Below are 19295 nucleotides of genomic sequence, written 5' to 3'. Positions count from 1 at the left end.
TGGCCACCCACTGAGACCAGGAAGGCACCCTGCCCTGTTGTTGCAATCCTCAAAGCCACTCTGTAGGGCAGGGTCATTACACTGTGTTACAAATGTGGAAACTGAGGCTGTGAGAGTTATGCAGCCTGCTGGAGAACTAGTCACTGAGTGGCAGAGGCCAGAGGTCCCCGAGGAACTGCAGAGCCCACATCCTGCTGCCTCTCCCACCTTCCCTTCCAGCCATCTCTCCCGGAGCTGGTGCTTAAGAAGTCCACACATTGCCATTTCTTCGACCTAGCTTTGAGGGGGAAGGGAAACAACCATGAACGAGAAACATCCATTTTTAATAAATAGTTTATTCATCCAGCAGTTTCAGCCCTGATACTGAAGCCTGTTGCGGTGTTTCTTATTTTTCTGGCTGGAGCCTGATTATGAGAACATGGCCTCACCACGGGGCCGGTGCTCAGATTCCAGCCCTGCCGATCATCCAGACATCAGAGAAAATGAGAGAGTATTGCTCAAATGAGGGAGACTGGCGCTTTATTAAAGAAACAAAAAATACCAATACGACCAGAGAGGGGGTGGTTAATGTTTCTGGAGGCAGCTGTGGCATCTCCTGTTTCTCCCCCTCTCCTGCTTCCTGCAGATGACGACACACGGGGAAGAGACTCGCTGGAGAGGCTTCTCGCACTTAACTAATAAGGCCCCCTGCCGGGGTGTTTCTAGAGTCTGCCTCCCAGGGAGAGGGCTGAGGAGCTGGCGGGAGGGCCGGTGGGTGGTGGTGCGGGCGCTGCTCCCGTGTGGCCGGCAGGGGGCAGCCTGCAGCCACTGCGTCTCACCCGCACAAGGAGCTGCGGCCGGGGTAACAGAAATGCCGGCTGCGCTGCTGAAGTTCTGGTTAAACAGCCCCAAGTCAGGACTGTGGTCACAGTAAAGCAAGGCGATCTTTGCACACAGCACGTGCGAGGCTCTTGGCCCTGACGCAGGGCTCCCAAGCTCCCTGAATCGGAGTTCTGGTTGCAGACCTGGTCTAGAGTCGCAGCTTCTGTGAGAAGCAACACTGAGGCACGCCCACCCTGGGGCTGCCCTGGAGACCGCAGCTGCACGGCTACCCGGCCCTCCTCTTGGCTCTCAGCCCCTGTCCATACGAAGGGTTCCTCCCAGGAGGCTGCACCGGCTGCTCACTCCTCCTAACCTGAGGGCCCTGTGTCAGGGCGTGGTATTTCTAGATGGTACCCCTACAGTCACTGTTCTAATTTCTAGCACCTTCCCCCTTCAGGATAAAGAGGTCAGCCAGAGCACAGACTTTCTCCCTTCACCCTTGAGCTCCCAGGTAACATCCCCTGAAGGCACATGGACCAAGCTGCTCTCCATCCCCTGTCCGCCTCCCAGGCGACAAGCCGGGCATGGCCACGCCCCAGCCCACCAGCCCCACGCTTGTCTGCTGGGCCTGCCAGCTGCTGCTTGTTTTCTATTCACCAAAAGCAAACCCTTCTCCCCTCTTCTGCCAGCAAAACAGGGCAGAGAGTCTGGGCCATCACCCTGGCTTCTCCCCCTCCCTTTAAAGGAAGCCCACATTTTCCTAGCAAGCCAAGCTCCTTTAGGAGTTTAGCAGACCTTTGGAATCATGTCAGGACGAGGCCGAAAGTCAAGGCAAGTGTGAATTCAGCACCAGCAGGCCTGGTGACCCTCTCGCATCCCTGGAGTGGACTGTCCTGGGATAGGCTGACTGGGAACAAGTCCCTGCCCGGGGCTTATCGCTCTGAGTCGGAGAAGGAAGAGGGCTTAGTCCATCTCCACACCAACATGTCCTCTCCAGCCACGCGGTGGGACTCCGTCTGGATCCGGGATTCGTTGGAGGCCAGGAACTCTACAGCTCGATCCCAGACACGCTTCATGCGCCTCCTGCAACGACAGGGACGGGGCTCTGCCTGGCACTGCCGACGTAAGCCGGCCTGTGGATGCCCTTCCTACAAAGGGGACCCATTTCTAAGCTCCAGCATGGAATTTATGGAAGGAAGGAAAAGCTGTCAGGTACTAACATGACAACTGCAGAGGAAAAAAACATCTTGGGCTATGAAGAAATGATTCCTCAACCTTCGCTGATCCAAACACATTCAATTGAAGGGAGCTAAAGGGCCGCGGTGTCTAGAGCACCCCCAGGTCTCCAGCTGTGCAGGGCTCCTTGCCAGGCCAGTGCCACTACCACCACCACTGCATCTGGGTGCTCCAGGTAGACTCATTAAAGAGAGAGTGAGCACTGGGCTGCTGCATCTACACTCCACAGCACACCAGGGGATGGGATGAGCTAAGCACCAGACAGGGGAGGCCAAGAAGCTGGAGCTGCTCTAGGGAACCAGAGCCACAGGGAAGGCCCCTTCAGTGGCCAGAGTCCGTTCTCTAGTGGGTCTCTAGGGCCTTGTACCCTGCTGGACAGCCTCTCCCTCATCCCTTCTTCGCTCCTTCCAGACTAGACAGGAAGGTTCCAAAGCCATGAGGGAAGGTCACTTTGATCTCTTCCTTTTGTGAAGCATGGTACTGCACAGCCCACAACCCCACATGTGGAGAGAGCGTGAATGTGAGTGTGTACGCATGGAGCAGAAGGGGAGGACAAATGGAGGTGGCCAGTGAGTCAGGAGGCAGGGCAGGGGCTAGGGCTTCCCCAGGGGTCAGGCCCTGCCGTCAACCAAACCCCATGGGCTTATTCAGCAGCCCCCACTTGGCTGGTCTAGCTGAGGCCACACACTCCCTGGAGACAGCTCCAGGGTACTGGCTCCCTGAGCAGGTGGCCTGCACTGAGTGGGCGGTGCCTCACTCCAGCCCCTCCTTCCCAAGCCAGCTGCTCCAATCAGCTGCACGCTTTTCCCAAGGAACCAGCTCTTCCCATCTCCCTCAGTCATTCCCAAACAGGCCCTCATCTACAGGGCAGACCTGACTGGCTAGCCAATGTCTTCTGACATGGGTAGCTTGGCCTGGATCGACTGGGTGGCTTGGGAGGTGAGTCAAGAGACAGAGCAAACAGGGCATGGGTGTCTGGGGTTCACGGGGCTCTGGCCCTGAGGGCCAGCTACTTGAGTGGCAGCAGCTCTGGGCATCTATGCTAATGCACAAAGGCTTGGGTGGTGGCTCTGGCTGCAGGCAAGCTGCAACGCCATCTCATGCTCTTATTTAAGTGAATGTGTGTGTGGAATATCATTTAAGCCCAAGCCATAATGGATGCCCTTGGATGATGCCCACGTGCTAGACACTGACTTTTTTTTTTTTGAGACAGGGTCTCACTCTGTCACCAGGCTGGAATGCAATGGCACGATCTCGGCTCACTACAACCTCTGCCTCCCGGGTTCAAGCGATTCTCATGTCTTGGCCTCCCAAGTAGCTAGGATTACAGGCACATACCACCATGCCTGGCTAATTTTTGTATTTTTAGTAAAGACAGGGTTTCACCACGTTTCCCAGGCTGGTCTTGAACTCCTAGCCTCATGTGATCCACCTATCTCGGCCTCCCAAAGTACTGGGATTACAGACGCGAGCCACCGCACCCGGCTGCTAGGCACTGACTTAATGAACTTTGAGGCCACCTCCCTGGTACCAACCCTCTTTCCCTTAGGGCTTGTCACTACCTAATATCACATCTTTTCCTTATGCATCTACTCATCTGTCTCCTTCCTGAGAACAAATGATCCAGCTGGGCAGGGATTTTCGTTTCTTCCACTTCCTGCTATCTCCCTGTGACCCAGTAGAATATCTGGCATGTAGTAGGTGCTCAATAAACATTTGTGGAGAAAGTGAATGAATGAGTAACAGTCTCTCTTCATCACAGCCCTCTGCAAGGCAGCAGGATCACCTGCATTTTAGAATGAGAAAACTGTGGCACAGGGTGACCGAGACGCTCATGATCACATGCTACTCCTCCCAGGTCCAGGAATTAGGTGGGAGTTTGAGTACCCTAAGTGGCCTTTCCTGGGAGATAGAGGAGCTGGGACCAACAGCAAGTGCTCCTCAGAGCAAGCACAGCCCATGCTGCTGAGTCTGCTCACCCTACACTTCCTGCCTGCCACCTTTCCAGGGGTGGGGTGAGCATGACAGGCACCAAGCACCTTCATGCTCAAGATGGACCCTTTTTATTTTTGTAAGAGACAGGGTCTTGCTCTGTTGTCTAGGCTGATATACAGCAGCACAGTTACAGCTCACTGTAGCCTTGACCTCCTGGGCTCAAGTGATCCTCCTGCCTTGGCCTCCTGAGTAGCTGGGACTACAGGCATGTGTCACCATGCTCCACTAAATTTTTATTTTTTGTAGTGATGGGGTTTCACTATGTTGTTCAGGCTGGTCTTGAACTCCTGGGCTCAAGCAATCCTCTGACCTTGGCCTCCCAAAGTGCTGGGATTACATGCGTGAGCCTCTGGGCCTGACTTAACATGGACTGCTAACGGCTCTATTTTTCTGACCTCGCGGGTTGCAGGTAGGGATGATGTTGACAGTAGAGCCTGGTGGTGGGAGCACAGAAACACCGCTAGCCATGGGACTCTTGAGCACGTTCTTTCACTTCCCTGTGCCTCAGTTTCCTTATATATCAAATTGGGGCACTCCTGTTGTTATGTGCGTGAGCCATGGTGAGGACCACATGAGTGAGTCTGCAGCTGTGGAGAGCTCCGAGCAGGGCCTGGCTCCCAGCGAGCACTCAGCAAGGGTGAGCTCTCAGCATCACCCAGCAGATAACAGCATCTGGCCAGAAAACACAGCAGAGTCTGCTGGGGAGGGACCCCAACCAGAGCTAACACTGGGGGCCCTGCTGGCTATCTCCTGGGACTCTGTCCCCTTCTCCACCCTGGTTTTGTCAGACCCCAGTGTACAACTCTGGCAGTCACAGCCCTTGTGGAAGGTGCCCTGCAGCTGTGCATGACAATGGCCCTGCCACCCTTTCCCATGAAGCCATGTGCCCTGGAAGCTGACCCCATTCACTGGTGTGAAACTTTGCTTTCAATTACATGTATATGCATGAGTGTGTGCATGTGTGTGTGGGAACTGGACCACGAAGTTGCAGGTACCAGGTGTTTCTGACCGAGGGTCATGGTTTAAAAAGTCTGAAAAACAATCTCCTCCTCCTTGCCAGTGACTGACTCATAAACAGACAAGTAACTAATTCTGGTCAACAGAGCCTCAAGGAGTGTGTCACTGGAGGCTACTGGGAACATTTTCTCTGCTCCTAGGAGAGCAACAGGAGGCCTACTTCTCCCCTGCTGGCTGTGACAAGGCAGACAGTGCCCTAACTGCTGTTGGCCACTATCTGCAACCATGAGGGACCCCAGCCTGCTGATAATATCCACGGAGGAATGTGGGACCATGAGAATCACAGAGCAGTGGAACCGGAGACCTGACTGGTTCTGTGTCTGGAGCCCATGCAGCTCTGAGCTTCCACTTGCAGAGACCTGGGAGATCCTTCACTACTTGCGCCCTGGGGGGAGGGTGCTGCTACTACTTGGAGCCCAAGGCCTCCCAACTGGTATCACCACTGCCAGCGTTCTGTCTACAGAGGTGCGGGACTGTGCTTTCATACGTCTTCTCTAGCTCATCCTGCCGTAAAGAGCTGAGCACACTGGGGAGCAGCAGGAGGGGGAGGAGTGCCACTCTTGGCCCTGGGGGATGTGCTGCCGTTGGTTGACATCTGATGCGAGGCTCTGGGCTTCCTTCTGTAGCGCTCACTGGGGTCAGACCCCGCCTCACCCCACACCCAGTGCCCCAGCCAGGGACTCACCGGCTCTGTGGAGGGATCAGGGTGTCACGCACATGCAGGATGCCTACGTATGGGTAGCGCTCCATGTCCTGCTCCCAGTCCACATAATGGTCTTGGACCACGTCTACATGAGAGAGCATACCGTTTAGGGCAAGGACCTTCCAGCTGGCACTGGCAGCCCTTTTATCACTAGGGGGCCACGCACCTATAATCTTCTTCACCATCTCATACATGGCCTGCTCCTCTTCTTCTAACTTCCGCCACCGATATTTCAGGAGAATTAAGAGCCCCCACAAAAAAGCCAAGCCTGTGAGGGAACAAAACACCATTACTCCCTCACACCTCCTTTGGCAGTGGGTCTCACCATGGACAAGACGCTGTGATGGAGGCCATCGGGGATCTGCCACATGGATTTGGGTGCCTACTACGTGTCAGGCTCAGGGCCAGCATGCAGGAAACAAAGGATGCAGAAATGCAGAAGGAGGACAGACTATTAAGTGATCATCTTCCTCCCGCCGGCTGTCACCACAGCAGCATCCCCAGCCGTCCAGATCTCGGCTCCTCCCAGCCTCATTCCGGAGCTTTCATCTCCTCCCTTGTGAACCAGAACACGGTGTTTCATACATATATACATGCCGGGGCCCTTTGTATTCCGAGATGCTGCTGCCGATAATGATTTCTGTGCCTGATGGCGTGGGGGAGGGAGCTGTGTGTACACTGAGGCGGTCTGTGATTTGCAGCTCCGACTAGCTCTGGAGAGCAGTGGTTTCTGTGACTTGGCCTTTCGCCTTCAGAGACACCCTGAGGTCTCTGCTCAAAGGCGGCCCCTGATGTCAGGAGATAAGACTGGTGCTCTCCTTTCAGCTCAGCACCCTGAGTACTTCTTCCTTTCATCAGGTATCTGTAGCTCTCCAGGAGATGTTTACATTTTTCAAGGAGTAAAATTAGGCCAAGCCCCCACTGTGCGTCCTGCTGGAAGCTGGTTCATGCTGGGATTCCTGCAGAGTCCAGAAGGGGTGGGGCCCGGCTCCTGCCCAGGCCCGGCTCCCACTCAGGAAATCTGACAGTCCCCTGCCCTGAATCAAGGACATTTTCTACTTATCCTCATGTTCCTGCCACCAATCTCCAAAGGTAAAGACAACCTAGGGCAGAGGCTGTCTTGTTCATCTCCTCTGTTTTATGAGACAGACCTCAGGTTCACTAGACAGAAATGAACCCTCCGGGCCTGGAATTTCTATAGCTCATCACTCATGCCCAGGAGTGCACCTGACTGCACAGAGGGGAGGGAAAGCAACCGAAGACTTACACCAGAAGAAGATGAGCACGTTGGTAACAGCAGTGAGCAGGGCGCGGCTCAGACGGCAGCCGACACCCATGCGGGGACGGGCAGATTCCAGGCAGACCACCTTGTCCACGGTCGTCACCAATTCAGACTGGTCTTCTCCTTTCAACCTGCGAAGGACACAGGGCTCTAAATATGTTCAAAAGCTCCAAAGAGAGCACTTCAAACAGGAGGAACAGAGGAAGGAGGGGACGCAAGGCCTCTACTTGCTTATAGAATAGTCTTGGTATCCTGGCTGCACTCTTTCTAGAAATTTCCCACATTGGCTACTTAGAATGAATAAAGCTTTAAAGATGGCAGCAGGTTTGAACCCCTACCGCTAAAGTGACGCCCCCCTCTGTGGGGTCTTTGACAGCCTCTCTCAGCGTGCAGGAGATTAAACTCTAAATTGGATTCCCACCTCCCAGCATAGAGAAATGGAAATGTTTACTGAATCACTAGCTTTGCAATCGCATGGCAAGAACTGAAAGAATCTGGGAGGTTGCACTTTTCCTCCGTGACGAGGAGGCACAGAAGCTGTTTAAGTGTAAAGATCACGGGGCATCCGTGAGGCTCATGGGGAATGAAAACCATCAGCCTCTCCGAGGCCAGACCCCAGCCGCAGCGCCACCATGGTCTCTGGCCAGATGGTGTCAGGACCTGCAGAGATGTGGACACGAAAGCCTTCTTCCAGCTAGGTGGCCCAGGGTGAGAATATCATGCTCGTGATGTTGCACGCTGGAAGGGCTGGCATCCCAAGTGTCCTGATTTCTCAGGACCCACTTTCAACATGCTCATCCTGAGCGGCTCAGCCGCCCTCCAGGCTGCCTTCCCCAACACGAAAAGGTGAGTGTCATCATTCTTCTGTGTTAGCAGCTTCAGTGAGCACTGCTGCTGAGGATAAAATCCGTATTCTTCTCCACCTTTTCTAACACAGGAAAATTGCTCAGCTACTCAGGGCAGCTTTTTTTTTTTAAGTCAACAAATTTTAATCGTGCCATGCATCCAGTTATCCAGCTTGAGGCTGAGCTGCCCGAGGGTCTTCTGCTGGATGCAGTGCTGATGGAATTAGTAATTTGGGTGGATTAGAGAGGAAGAGAACAAAACTCTAGAGGGCGTTTTTAACATCAAGAGTTGAAACCTAAACAGAGACCCCCACAAACACAGAGAGTGGGAATCGGGTAGGTGATGCAGCTCTTCCAGAAGGGGACGGGTCTCTCAAGGCTGCCCAGCTGTTTGGCTGGCACAGCCCTCCCCCTGGGCTGAGCCGCCAGATAGAGCCTTTCAGCCTCATGAAAGGGTTTGCTATCTTTCCTAACAGTGCTCACCAGTGATAAAAATGAAGCAGAAACTGCCTAGTCAGAATAAAATCCAGTATTTCCTTATGCGATTTTCATAATGAAAAAAACCAATATATAGGAAGAATCATTTCATCTACAAATAAAAACTAGCTCCTGAGGAGAGGAAGTGCAGAAAAACGCCTTCCCCAGCAAACCATGTGGGGTTGGTGAATGAGAAAGGCACAGACTGAGTTACTTGAGATAGGATTTAGCTGGAACACCAGGCTAACATCCTAACACCTGGATTTTGTGTCTCATCTTGAAGATACTCCTTACACTGCATTCCAAATGCTGCTTGCTTCTGTTGCCCCACTTCCATCCTAGCCCACACGACTCAGCTGGGAGACCCAGCCTTCAGCTTCAGACCTGAGACAGCTCTGTCGGAGCACAGGTGTCAGCTGATGAGCGAGGACAGTGGCTGCAGGCACCCATGCTGCGCCACCACCCTGCCCACACTCACCAGATGCCAACGTCCTTGTTACTGCTCAGTATCCAGGTCAGTGCGGCTTCAAACTTGGCAGAGGAGCTGCTGGTCACATTCTGTGGGAGAGCGCGGGAGAAGATTAGTTCTGTGTCTGGGCAGAGCAGCTGGACCATTATTCTGCTGCTGGATTAAGGAAGCCCTCTCCCGTGTCCTCCACAGCCTGAAAACCCTGTTCTGCTAAAAGCACAGCAGACTGGCAAGAAGGAAATTTGGGGTTGATGAAAGCCAAGGAAGAGGCTATAACCAGAGGAGGTGATACGGAAGCACACAAAGGAAAACAGTTCTGTTCTGAGGCGGCCAAAAGAATATGATTCTCTTGAGGACAGAAGCATTAGGCCAGAGAGCTGGCAGCTCATCTTGGGGTAAAGTGAATAAAACGGTTTTGGGGGTTGAGGGTGGGTGAGCCCAGTGGCCGGTACAACCTGTCTGATCTCAGGCAAGTCCCTGAACCTCTCCAGGCCTCAGTTTCTTCATCTGTGAAATGTAAATGGAACCAGATGACCCCTAAGTTCCTGGACAGGCAGGCGACCTGGAATGCCAGCTCCATGGTTCTATAATCTATCATCCTGAGGCCACACAGGAAATCAAACGGCCCCTGGGCAGTCTGAATGGTAATCATAAGGGAGAGAACGGACAGCATGTTTCTCCTGAAAGGAGAGGGCAAGGGGAGCAATGTGAACCAAGGGAGAAGCAGGTAACAGGCCCACCTACAGTGCAGCAGGCGTGAGCCGCCCCTGCGCATGGCAGCCTGGCTCTGGGGCAGTCACTACCACAGCTGCCTTAACTTAAGGCACAAAAAGCCATAAAGCAACCTTAACTTAAGTTAGCCTAGTACAAAAGCCACAAAGCAAACAAAAACCAAAAACCCCTGCAGGGCTTAAAAGAGCAATAGGAAAGCACCAGGCCCCCCCAGGAATGGATAAGCACTGAAGCCTACTTACGGCTATATATTCCTGGGCTTCCATAACAGGAATACATTTGCTTTTTAGCTTCTCTGGATTTCCACACTCAAAATTACCTAGGAAAAAAAAACCCCACACATTCAAACACAAAGAGGAGGTGAAAAAAAATCACTCTGAAACAGACTAAAAAATGCAGCAAGAATCAAGCCATCAGCTCTAATAAGGAGCATGTGGCCCGGCGGCTCCCTGGCTTCTGTGGGGCATCTTCACTCTGCAGCAAGATCAAAAGCCACTTAGCTTGGATCGATTCCAGATCATTAAAACCTGACCTGCAAAGCAGTGTGGCGATTTGCATTAAATGACTAAAAAGCTGCCCAATACCAAGGTCTCTTTGCAATTGATCCCTAAAAGGATCAGACAGATAGCTTTGGAAGGTACTGCAATGGCACTATAAATAAACAGAGCCTCAGAAAAAAGAAAGGCAGGGAGGGTGTGGGCACTACGGGGATTCTGACTCATGACACAGGTAGGCAACCTAGAATGCCAGGCCTCTAGTCTTGAGGGGCCTCTTGGAGGAAGAGGATGTCTGTGTGCTGGGTAGTGGGGCCTCAGCGTAGCACGCCAAGGGGCAGCTCCCCTGAGCGGCTTTGGAGGCCTGCTCCCATAGGATGGAGCTGGCAGCCTCCTGCTTAGTCCTGCCCAATCTCTCTGGTCCAACCCAGGGGTTATCTCCTCTGGGAAGCCCTCAGCCCTAGGAGGCCTTTCGTTTGGTGAAATGATCCCAGGCATGGTGGCCTGCCACAGTCCTCAGCCCTCGCTCCCATGCTGTGGTTTGCCTGACTCCCCGAGAGCAGGGAGGGCACAGGGCCAAGCACGCACACTCTCCTTAATGCATGTGCGTGGCCTGACTGCCTTGACCCAGCACAGCCTGGGGGGCTTACGGGTGGCCAGTGTCTGTTTGTCTGCATGCTGAGGGGAGTGAGCAGCTGAAGGTCATATTTTAAAATCTTGAAACTGAACTGAATCTGTCCCCCACCCCCAACACAGCCAAATCCTCCTACTTCAAAGTTGATCTTGACCCCAGGGGTCCCCTGAGATGGAGTTGGTGTCTAGCATCCTCCTGTTCCCACCAGGACTCTTCCTGCCCTTGCCAGGCCTGCCTGGACCACCCAGATGGCTTCCCAATTCGGTTCCTCCTCTCCCCTTTCCAATCCAGTTGTTTTGTCGATAACGCTTGAAAATGATTCTGCTTAAATAACACTGCACCACTCAAGCTGCTGCCGCATTTGCCTTCCTGGCACCTGGCTCTCAGCATGATACTCCCTCACTCAAAGCCTCTCTGACCCTCACTGCCTGCCAGATCAAGCTCTGGTGGCCTGGCATCCAAGGCCATCTATTGGGGGGTGCAACCAACACTTCCAAACTTCATTCCCTCATTCTCCCCTTCCTCCATGAAGGTGCTGCTTCCCATGCGACACGTCATTCCCTGCCACTTTGGCTTGCCCTTCCCCACATACACATAACAGTCTTACCTGGGCTTCAGGGCCTGGCACAGATGCTACCTCCCTGTGACGCTCTCCTGACTGCTCCAGCTAAAAGGCGTTGTGCCTCCTAGAACTTCCGGCCTCTTGGTTCTTGTCTAATTACATTTTAAGTTACCTAGTGGTCAGGGAAGTAGGTGGCCTGTCTCTTCTTCTAGACCCCAAGCACCTTAAAGGCAGGACCTGGAGCTGAGTTATCTCACATCCTGCAAGGGCGAGCACACTGCCCGGCCCACGGCAGATCCCTACAGGAGAGGTGGGTAGGGGCTGAAGACTACTAGAGAGCCTCTGCCAGGCATGGCACACTCCTGTCTCAGTGAGATATGTACCTTCAAGGCGGCCCCCCAGGCTTGTCAGAGGGCAACAGGTGGCAGTGCTCTTGAGGGCGTAAGGCAGGACCACACAGGGAGGGTGGGATGGAAGAGAAATATCTACTAGGACCCAATTTTGAGCAGAGCTTCTCAACTTTAAGGTGCACTCAAATCCCCTAGGGATCTGAAGATACAGACTCTGATTCACTGGGTTTGGCATGAGACCTGAGATTCTGAATTTCCAGTGAGCTCCCACATGATGCGGATGCTATGAGGTCCTTGGACCACAATTGAGACATAAAGGTTTGGAATACCCTCTTAGGCCAGAATTGACATCCCAAGCACCTGGGCCATATAGAGGAAGTCCTATGATGACTGTGATGCTATGAGCAGGAGCCCCAGTACCTGTCTCTCCTCCAGGTGCTCACAGATGCCTCCCCTACCATCTCAATCTCCCACTTTCAAGAGAGAGGAGGCAGAAGAGCTGATGCTCATGAGATTGACCTTGACGACTGAGGGCCCAGGTCAAGTCTACCCGACCCCAATTTCCCAGTGAAACCTTAGACAAGGGTTGACCTCACAATCCTAAGACCTGTCCTCTGACCCCACAGGTAAGAGGTGCCTCTTGAATAACCCTTAAGATGGAACTGCTCTGTCTGGTTCTTCTGTCCAGCATATGTAACACAAGGCGCATGCGCTGATATTCACCTATGTCAGCTGCGAGTGATTCTGAGAGCCTCCTGGATGCCAGGTGTTGGGGAGGACACAATAATGCAGGTGACGTCTCTGGCCTCAAGGAGTAAGTTCACCAAATAAAACAGTAGGGGATGCATTTTCAGGGGCATTTCAAAGAGGTGCTGAGAATGCCCCTCTTTAGAGGATAGCACTTGACTCTCATTTGTAGAGAACAGATTGACCCAAGAGCCCTTGGTGGGACAGGGAAACAAAGACCCTGAGAGGACCAGGGACTCTCTCCAAGGTCCCACAGCCAGATGGTTGTCAGGACCAGATGTGACACCGGGGCCCACCACACAGACTGACTGCTACCTGCACAGGCAAGAGGCCTCTCCCCGGCCCAGCCAACCATCTGGTTCAGAGGGTCCCTCTAGAGTGGAGGATACAGATTCTGACAACACCTGGGGCCTGGTCCCTTCCAATGCCAAACAGATCCCCCAAAGCATTAGGTACTGGGCATCTGCAGGAAGGCCTGTGCACGTGCCAGGACCTCCCTTAAAGAGGAGCAAGAATCAAAACTGTTTTGTTCAAACACAAGGCTTATAAAAGATGTGCCTGAGTGGGGAGGCGAGAAGATGAGACTCAGCTTCTGAATATGCCTTCTGGGAGACAACCAGGGAGTGTCTTCCCCAGCCAGCCTCAGTGTAGCTAATCAACCTGGCGAACCAGGACAGCAGCCCGTAGCTCTCACAAGAGAAATCTCAGGACTTACGTGACTTACTCACCGGCTTGGATGGCCAGGAAGTTGTAGAGTTCATGCAGCAGCTCCAGCAAGGCTGCCTTCTGCTTGGCCTGACAGAACTGAAAAGGCACGGGACAAGTGGTCAACAAGGAGGGGTGGGTGGGAGGGGTCTGTCTGTCCATCTTTACCTCTCCAGCCACACTGTCAAATACTAAGCAGCAAGGAACGTCTATTACTTTTACAAAATAGAAACAAATTCTGCCAAGTGCTGGGGCCAGGGAGAGAGTTGATAAATATTGGGTCAACTGCCTGAGAAAGACCCTGGAGAAGCAGAGGCAGAGCTGAAAAGCAGACACTGTAACCAAGGAGCTGCATCCCAGAGGCTCCTGGCTCCTGCTTTCCCCTTGGAATGATGACCAGCAAGAGGGCTGAGCAGAGGCAACGTGGTGGGGGTATGATGCAGTCGCTCGGCTGCCTGAGACGGAAGAGCAACTGCCGAGCTGGGCGGGGACAGGGCAGAATGTCAGCAGCTGCCATTTCGTTTCCCTTTAGGTGGAATCTCAGGGCCCTCATCTGAGTAAGGATTGTGGTAGGATTCAGTGAGAACTCAAACTACTCAGCAGAGGCTGCTACCACCTAAAGGAAACAGGAGGACAGACGGTACCAGACAATGAGACGGCCTGATGAAGACAACACACCCACTCCCAGCCTGTCCCCACGTATTCGACAGCACAAAGGCAGAAAGAAAAACACAAAGTGTCACAGTCTTCAACGGCCCAAAAGGGAAAGAACACGAATCTGAAATTCAAATGCCCGTCTGCAATCTCGGTGAGCCTGGAGCTATGCAAAGAATAAAACTTTCAGCAAGAGCCTCACCAAAGCCAAGAAACACGTCCCAACCTGCTTGTTCTTGTGTCCACCCTCCAGAAAGGTGCCCCATGAAATCTTAGCTCCACAAAGCCTACACTGAGATGGCCCAGCCCCTGCTTTTTGATGCTCTGATGAAGATTTGAATGGTTACAAACATGGAATATCTGCATCTGAAGCCCTCGCTGGCAGGTGTGGAATGCCGTCGGCCCACAAAGCACATCTGTAGCGAGGACCTAGAGGGTGCCTGTCTGGGCTCACTCAAGTGGGGCGTGAGTGTGTCCAGATCAGAGGCGGCCAGGGAACAAATGTGCCATTCACTTGTGGGTCTGATTCATTTAGAGATGTGAACGACCAAGAAATAGAAACCATGGAACCTTTTCTTCATTAAAAGACAAACAAAACTAACAGCATTGAGAAGTCTTACAGAAAGTTATTTTTTCCTGTTTTTAAGTTTTCAAATTCCAGCTTCCCTCTGGCTGCCTGTGTTTCTGGGCTACTTCCTCTCATCATCAACTATAGTTTTAATGATAGAAGGCTGATTAAACTTGTTATGATTCTGTTTTTACAAAACAATTGGGAAGCAAAGATATTTGGTGGATAAATGCAATAAATGGATGTAATAAAACACCCCCAACTATGACACACCAGAAGCCAAAGAGAAATAAAAACGGTTATCTGCACCAGGATGCCCCTCATTAACATGGGTAAGACAGTCAATGCAGGGGCGGCCAGAGGACCACGCGTCATTTTCTTTCCCAGCCCCTGGGCTTCCAGAGATGTTAACTAAGGGCTTGGGAGGCCGGGCATTGAACGCTTAATAATTAGACTACTAAGTCATGCCCTCTGGCAGCACAAGACGACTCCTGGTAAGATTTATGACCTGAAAATTTATTGCCCCATATCTTCCCCAGACTGTCACCAGAACCAGCATCCCAGCTCCTTGATAACGCTGCTTTCATGATTCATAATGAAGGGGCTGCTCGCCTTTCCCAAATATTATTTGTAGGGAATATTAGAGCTTCATAAAACAAATTTATATGTAGACTAAGAGGGCTAATTCCACTAAAGATGTGTTTCAAACAAACTCCCTATGTTTCAAATCAGAACAGCATTTTCAGAGCCACAGCTGCACCACCAGAGAGAATGTGGAATTGAGAACCTGGCCTCCTGATGCTTAGAAATGCCAGCCGTTCCTCCCAGCGCCAGGGAGCTTGAGAGGTCCTTAACAGCAACCTACTACATCCCCCTAGATTGACTCAGGCAGAAGATCAAAGTCCCCGATACCACATTTGATGGGAAAGCGTCCATAACAAGCACAGGGTTGGATTTTGGGAGCTCAGTTCTATTTCAAGTATTCCTTCACTGCCACAATTGAGCCTGACGCAAACATCACAGAACACAATGTGATTCTGGTACATTACAGGAAGCGCTCCCTGAAAATGGTCCTATTCTTTTTCTGGGGAAGTTTACCTCCTGATGGAGGCTAATATCCTCAGGAGGAATAATAAAAGCCAGAGAAACTCAAACTCACCTCATCTGTTTTTCTCTCACAGTCCACTGGCAATAACTTCACTGAGACCAAGAAAAGAAACACAAAGGAAATTAAGTGTGGGTTGAGAAAGGAATACAAAAAGAGACTACTTAAAACATTCAGGGGGTGGGAAGCATCACCAAACCAAGGGTGGGGATTAGAAAGATGCCATCTAAGGAAGGCACTTTGAAAATGCAGACAGTAAAATGTAAGGGTATCCAAATCCTGGATTAAGAATTAAGATAGCAGGGTCCTTGTCCCAGCTGAAAATGACCAGCTAAAGGTTCTTGGGCAACTCAGTCACTCTAAACTTCTGTTTCCTCACCTGTAAAATGGGATCAAATGGGCCGAGTTAGGCCCAAACAAAACAAAATACAGGACAGTTTTGTAAGCTGTAAACAATGATATATTAAACAGAGATTAACACCATAACGGGAGGGGAAGTCCGGGTAAATACCAGCATATATTCTAGCGCTGCTGTCTTAAGCATCTCAGCAGTGAGTAGCTGCATGATACTGTTTGACATCACCAGTGTAGTTACAGTACCATGACACCCCCAAGTCTGCTTAACTTCTCTAGCAGGTCGACAGACTATTCACATAGTTGATAAACTGCTCTGGTAGTGGGGAAATCATTTGGGTGTCTGCACACAAGTCTGTGATACCCTTGCCCACAGACCTGCACACTCCCAAACATCCGTGCGCCACATCAACTAAGACATACTGCAGCTTTTTCCTGTATTTCGGCAGTTCCTGCTAGGCATGGAAGGATGTGGTCTTGGCTGGAAGCTGGCAACAGTATTAGTCACATTTATGCTTTGTAAAGAGTATTAAAAGTTGGCCGGGCCTGGTGGCTCACGCCTGTAATCCCAACACTTTGGGAGCCCGAGGCGGGCGGATCACAAGGTCAGGAGTTTGAGACCAGCCTGACCAACATGGTGAAACTCTGTCTCTACTAAAAATACAAAAATTAGCTGGGCATGTTGGCATGCACCTGTAATCCCAGCTACCCAGGAGGCTGAGGCAGGAGAATCGCTGGAACCCAGGAGACAGATGCTGCAGTGAGCCGAGACTGTGCCACTGCATTCCAGTCTGGCTGACAGAGCAAGACTCCGTCTCAAAAAAAAAAAAAGTATTAAAAGTTGGTGAACTACGGTGGCCCTTTATACCTAAATGTATAATGAAATGATCTCTATGTTTCATTTCAAGAAACACAATCCTCAGCTATTCTGAGCCTGTATCCTGCAGACCTCTCACTGGCATGTCTAATCACGTAACTTAAGTGTGGACAGAAGGATGGCGGCGAGCATCCTTAAGTCAGTCTCTCTCTTCACACACTTCATGAGGGTGCTACAAGCAATGGTAAGCGCCTCCCGCTGCTATCAGTTGACAAAGGGGTTCCCTGTGGTTCAAAGAAGTGGAGAGTGGATTTTTTGGTGCTGCAAAGCTGGGACCCCCAACCAGATCCCATCTGTGGGCCAGTGAAATCTGGAGTGCCTTCAAATATGCACTAAATGTGTGAGTAAGCCAGAGGTCAAAAGGGAAGAACCCAAAAGGATGAAGTGAATCTGTCAGAGGAGGGTGTTGCTTCCTCTCCAGGGAGAAAACCAGAGGCTGGAGGAGCAGTGACTACAAATGAGTACTCCCAGCTTGTGACTGAAAGGGAGACGTTAGAAGGGAGGGCTGGGGCAGAAAAGGGGAACAGGAGAAAGTGAAGGCAGAAATTATTGCAGATGCAGAGAAGCCTTGGCTCTCTCTTCCCACAGCTGGAAAAAAGAAGGCCTGGAAATGAGAAGACAGAGGCAGCTGACAAGGCGGGGAGTGCGCGGCCTGGCGCCGACAGGAACGGGTGGTCGTCTGGCAGACACACGCGCCCCCAGGGCCCTCCCCTGCGCCGGCCCGGGACGTACTGTTGTCCTCCGCCTCCTGCGGCGCCGAGGGCTTGCCCATCTTCACCCAGAGGATGCCCAGGAAGACGAGCAGCAGCCCCAGGCTGGCCCAGAGCAGCAGCCGAGACAGCCAGCGCTCCAGCCGGCGCCCCACCTCGGGCCGGGCCCGCGCCGCGCCAGCAGGGCCCGCTCGAGTAGCCCTCAGGCCCGGGCGCGGGTCGGGGCCGAGGAGGGCGGAAGGCAGCCGCGCCGGGGCCGGAGACGCTGCCCACCAGCGGCGGGCCGCGAGACCCGGGCCCTGCGCGGCCCTGTCGGGCGTCCGGGCGTCTTCGTCCTCCTCGGAGCTGCCCCGGACCGAGGCGCGGCGCCTGAGGTGCGCCGGACGGGCAGGATAGGCGAGGCCGCGGCTCCCTACCCAGGAAGCCGCGGAGGGCCGGATATCGCCGTAGGCCCCAGGAGTCGCGTAGGCCGAGCCGGAGATCGGCTGGGAGAACCAGGGCTCCGCCCGCAGAGACGCCGCGGCGGGCCGGGCGCGTAGCGGCCCATCCTCGCGTAGCCGGGCCTCTTCCCGCAGCCGCTCCTCGCCCCGCGGCCGGGCCTCCTCCCGCAGCCGCTCCTCGTCACGCAGCCGGGCCTCGCCCCGCAAGCGGCGCAGCTTGTTGCGGTAGACATCCCGGGTGGTGTCGGTGATAGGTCCTGGCTGGAAGCCCAGGGCCTGCAGCTCCCGCCGCAGTTCCAGGTCCGACAGGCCGGCCATGGCCAGGACGCCGCCCCCCGCCCGCCCCCAGCGCGCACCGCACCCGGAACTGCTCCCTCCCGCAGCCGCGGCGGAGCGGGCGGGGCCCCGCGCCATATTGGGAAGGTCGGTCGCCATGTTGGGAAGGTCGGGTCTGTCCGTGTGTCGGCCATGATAAGGAGGTCTGACGTGGCTTTCGGAGCCGCCATGGTGGGAAGGTCCAAGAGGGATTAAATTTTTGTTTTGTTTTGTTTTGTTTTGTTTTGTTTTTCCCTCTCCGCTCTCCCACTTCCCTTTGTTTGTTAGATCAAGCAGTATTAATCTCTGAGCCCTCCGACCCTAGCTTTGCCTCTGGCACGTGGTAAGCATTCAATAAAGTCGTGTTGATTTAATGGATGAATTGCTTAATGGTGAAAGAAGCCACTGCCACGAATGGAGAGACAGGATCATGCGCCTCTCTCTGGGCTTCGGGACTGATGTGCGATCCGGTTTTATTTGGGCCATAGAGTACACTCCAGGCATGCTCCGAGCCCCTATCCCGACTTCGGGTGTGTTAACTGGGCGACACTGAGCACCAAGTAGGTGCGATCCCTGCCTTAGGACAGACACTCGCCCCTGAGGAGTGCCAGCCTGGAGAGGACGCAGCTTCCATGGTGGAGGCAGAGGAGCCAAATGCCTTTGGGCTCTAGTGGGCAGTTGAGGCTTCTTTGCGCAGGCCTGTGTCTGCGTAATGAGATTTTCACAAGGAGAAGTGGGTGGTAGAAGACTCCAGAGATTCACGGTCTTGTAGCCTCACTGATGGTTTAGGATGTGGGTTTTGGAGCCAGACACTTTGATTTCAAATCCCCACTCACAACTATTAGATGTGTGAGCATACTCAGTTAACATTGCTACCTGTTTTCCGGTAAACCTCAATGAGTCGCTGTGAGGATTAGAACAGGTAGTTTGGCTAAGGTGCTTGGGACAGTGCCTGGCACCGCTCGTGCGTGTTTATACTGAACCCACATCTTTGCAGTCTCCGGTGTTGTGTAGAGCCTCCCACAGGGCAGGTGATTTGGTTACATGAAGGCTCTTAGCAGGAATCCCCTAAGGGAAGCAAGGGAAGCTGTGGCAACTGGAAATAGAGCCAGTTTATAATCTTCCTTCCACATCCCTCAACTCCCATTCCCAAACATTTATTGCTGGCCCAATAGGTTCCATCCATTTCTACCCCTGGGTTCCATTCTCCCTTTCCCCCAGGC

The 19295-nt window shown here is 52.9% G+C and overlaps 1 protein-coding gene across 1 annotated transcript; it reads right to left on the bottom strand.

Annotated features, from left to right (window-relative positions):
- Nucleotides 1-315: 315 nt before the first annotated feature.
- On the bottom strand, nucleotides 316-18089 carry LEMD2 (LEM domain nuclear envelope protein 2). Its single transcript, XM_012461655.2, has 9 exons — nucleotides 17340-18089; nucleotides 15431-15471; nucleotides 13073-13148; nucleotides 9800-9876; nucleotides 8835-8914; nucleotides 7020-7165; nucleotides 5919-6020; nucleotides 5735-5837; nucleotides 316-1884 (listed from the first exon to the last, which is right to left on the bottom strand). Exons 1-9 carry the CDS (start codon nucleotides 18073-18075, stop codon nucleotides 1734-1736), a joined length of 1512 nt encoding a protein of 503 aa, XP_012317078.1. The 5' UTR covers nucleotides 18076-18089; the 3' UTR covers nucleotides 316-1733.
- Nucleotides 18090-19295: the final 1206 nt, after the last annotated feature.

The sequence above is a fragment of the Aotus nancymaae genome, unplaced genomic scaffold, assembly GCF_030222135.1.
Source record: "Aotus nancymaae isolate 86718 unplaced genomic scaffold, 86718_ANA_hifiasm-v0.15.2.pri h1tg000040l, whole genome shotgun sequence".
Taxonomy (NCBI): domain Eukaryota; kingdom Metazoa; phylum Chordata; class Mammalia; order Primates; family Aotidae; genus Aotus; species Aotus nancymaae.
The sequence above is the reverse complement of the archived record's forward strand: the minus strand, read 5'-3'. Positions and strand labels throughout refer to the sequence as shown.

Excerpts from the sequence above, each read along its gene's own strand:
- LEMD2 (XM_012461655.2), bottom strand. The coding sequence starts at position 18,075 with ATGGCCGGCCTGTCGGACCTGGAACTGCGGCGGGAGCTGCAGGCCCTG. Across the intron at positions 7,166-8,834 it reads AACAAGGACGTTGGCATCTG|GTTGAAAGGAGAAGACCAGT; the intron begins GTGAGTGTGGGC and ends TGTCCTTCGCAG. Across the intron at positions 5,838-5,918 it reads GATGGTGAAGAAGATTATAG|ACGTGGTCCAAGACCATTAT; the intron begins GTGCGTGGCCCC and ends TCTCTCATGTAG.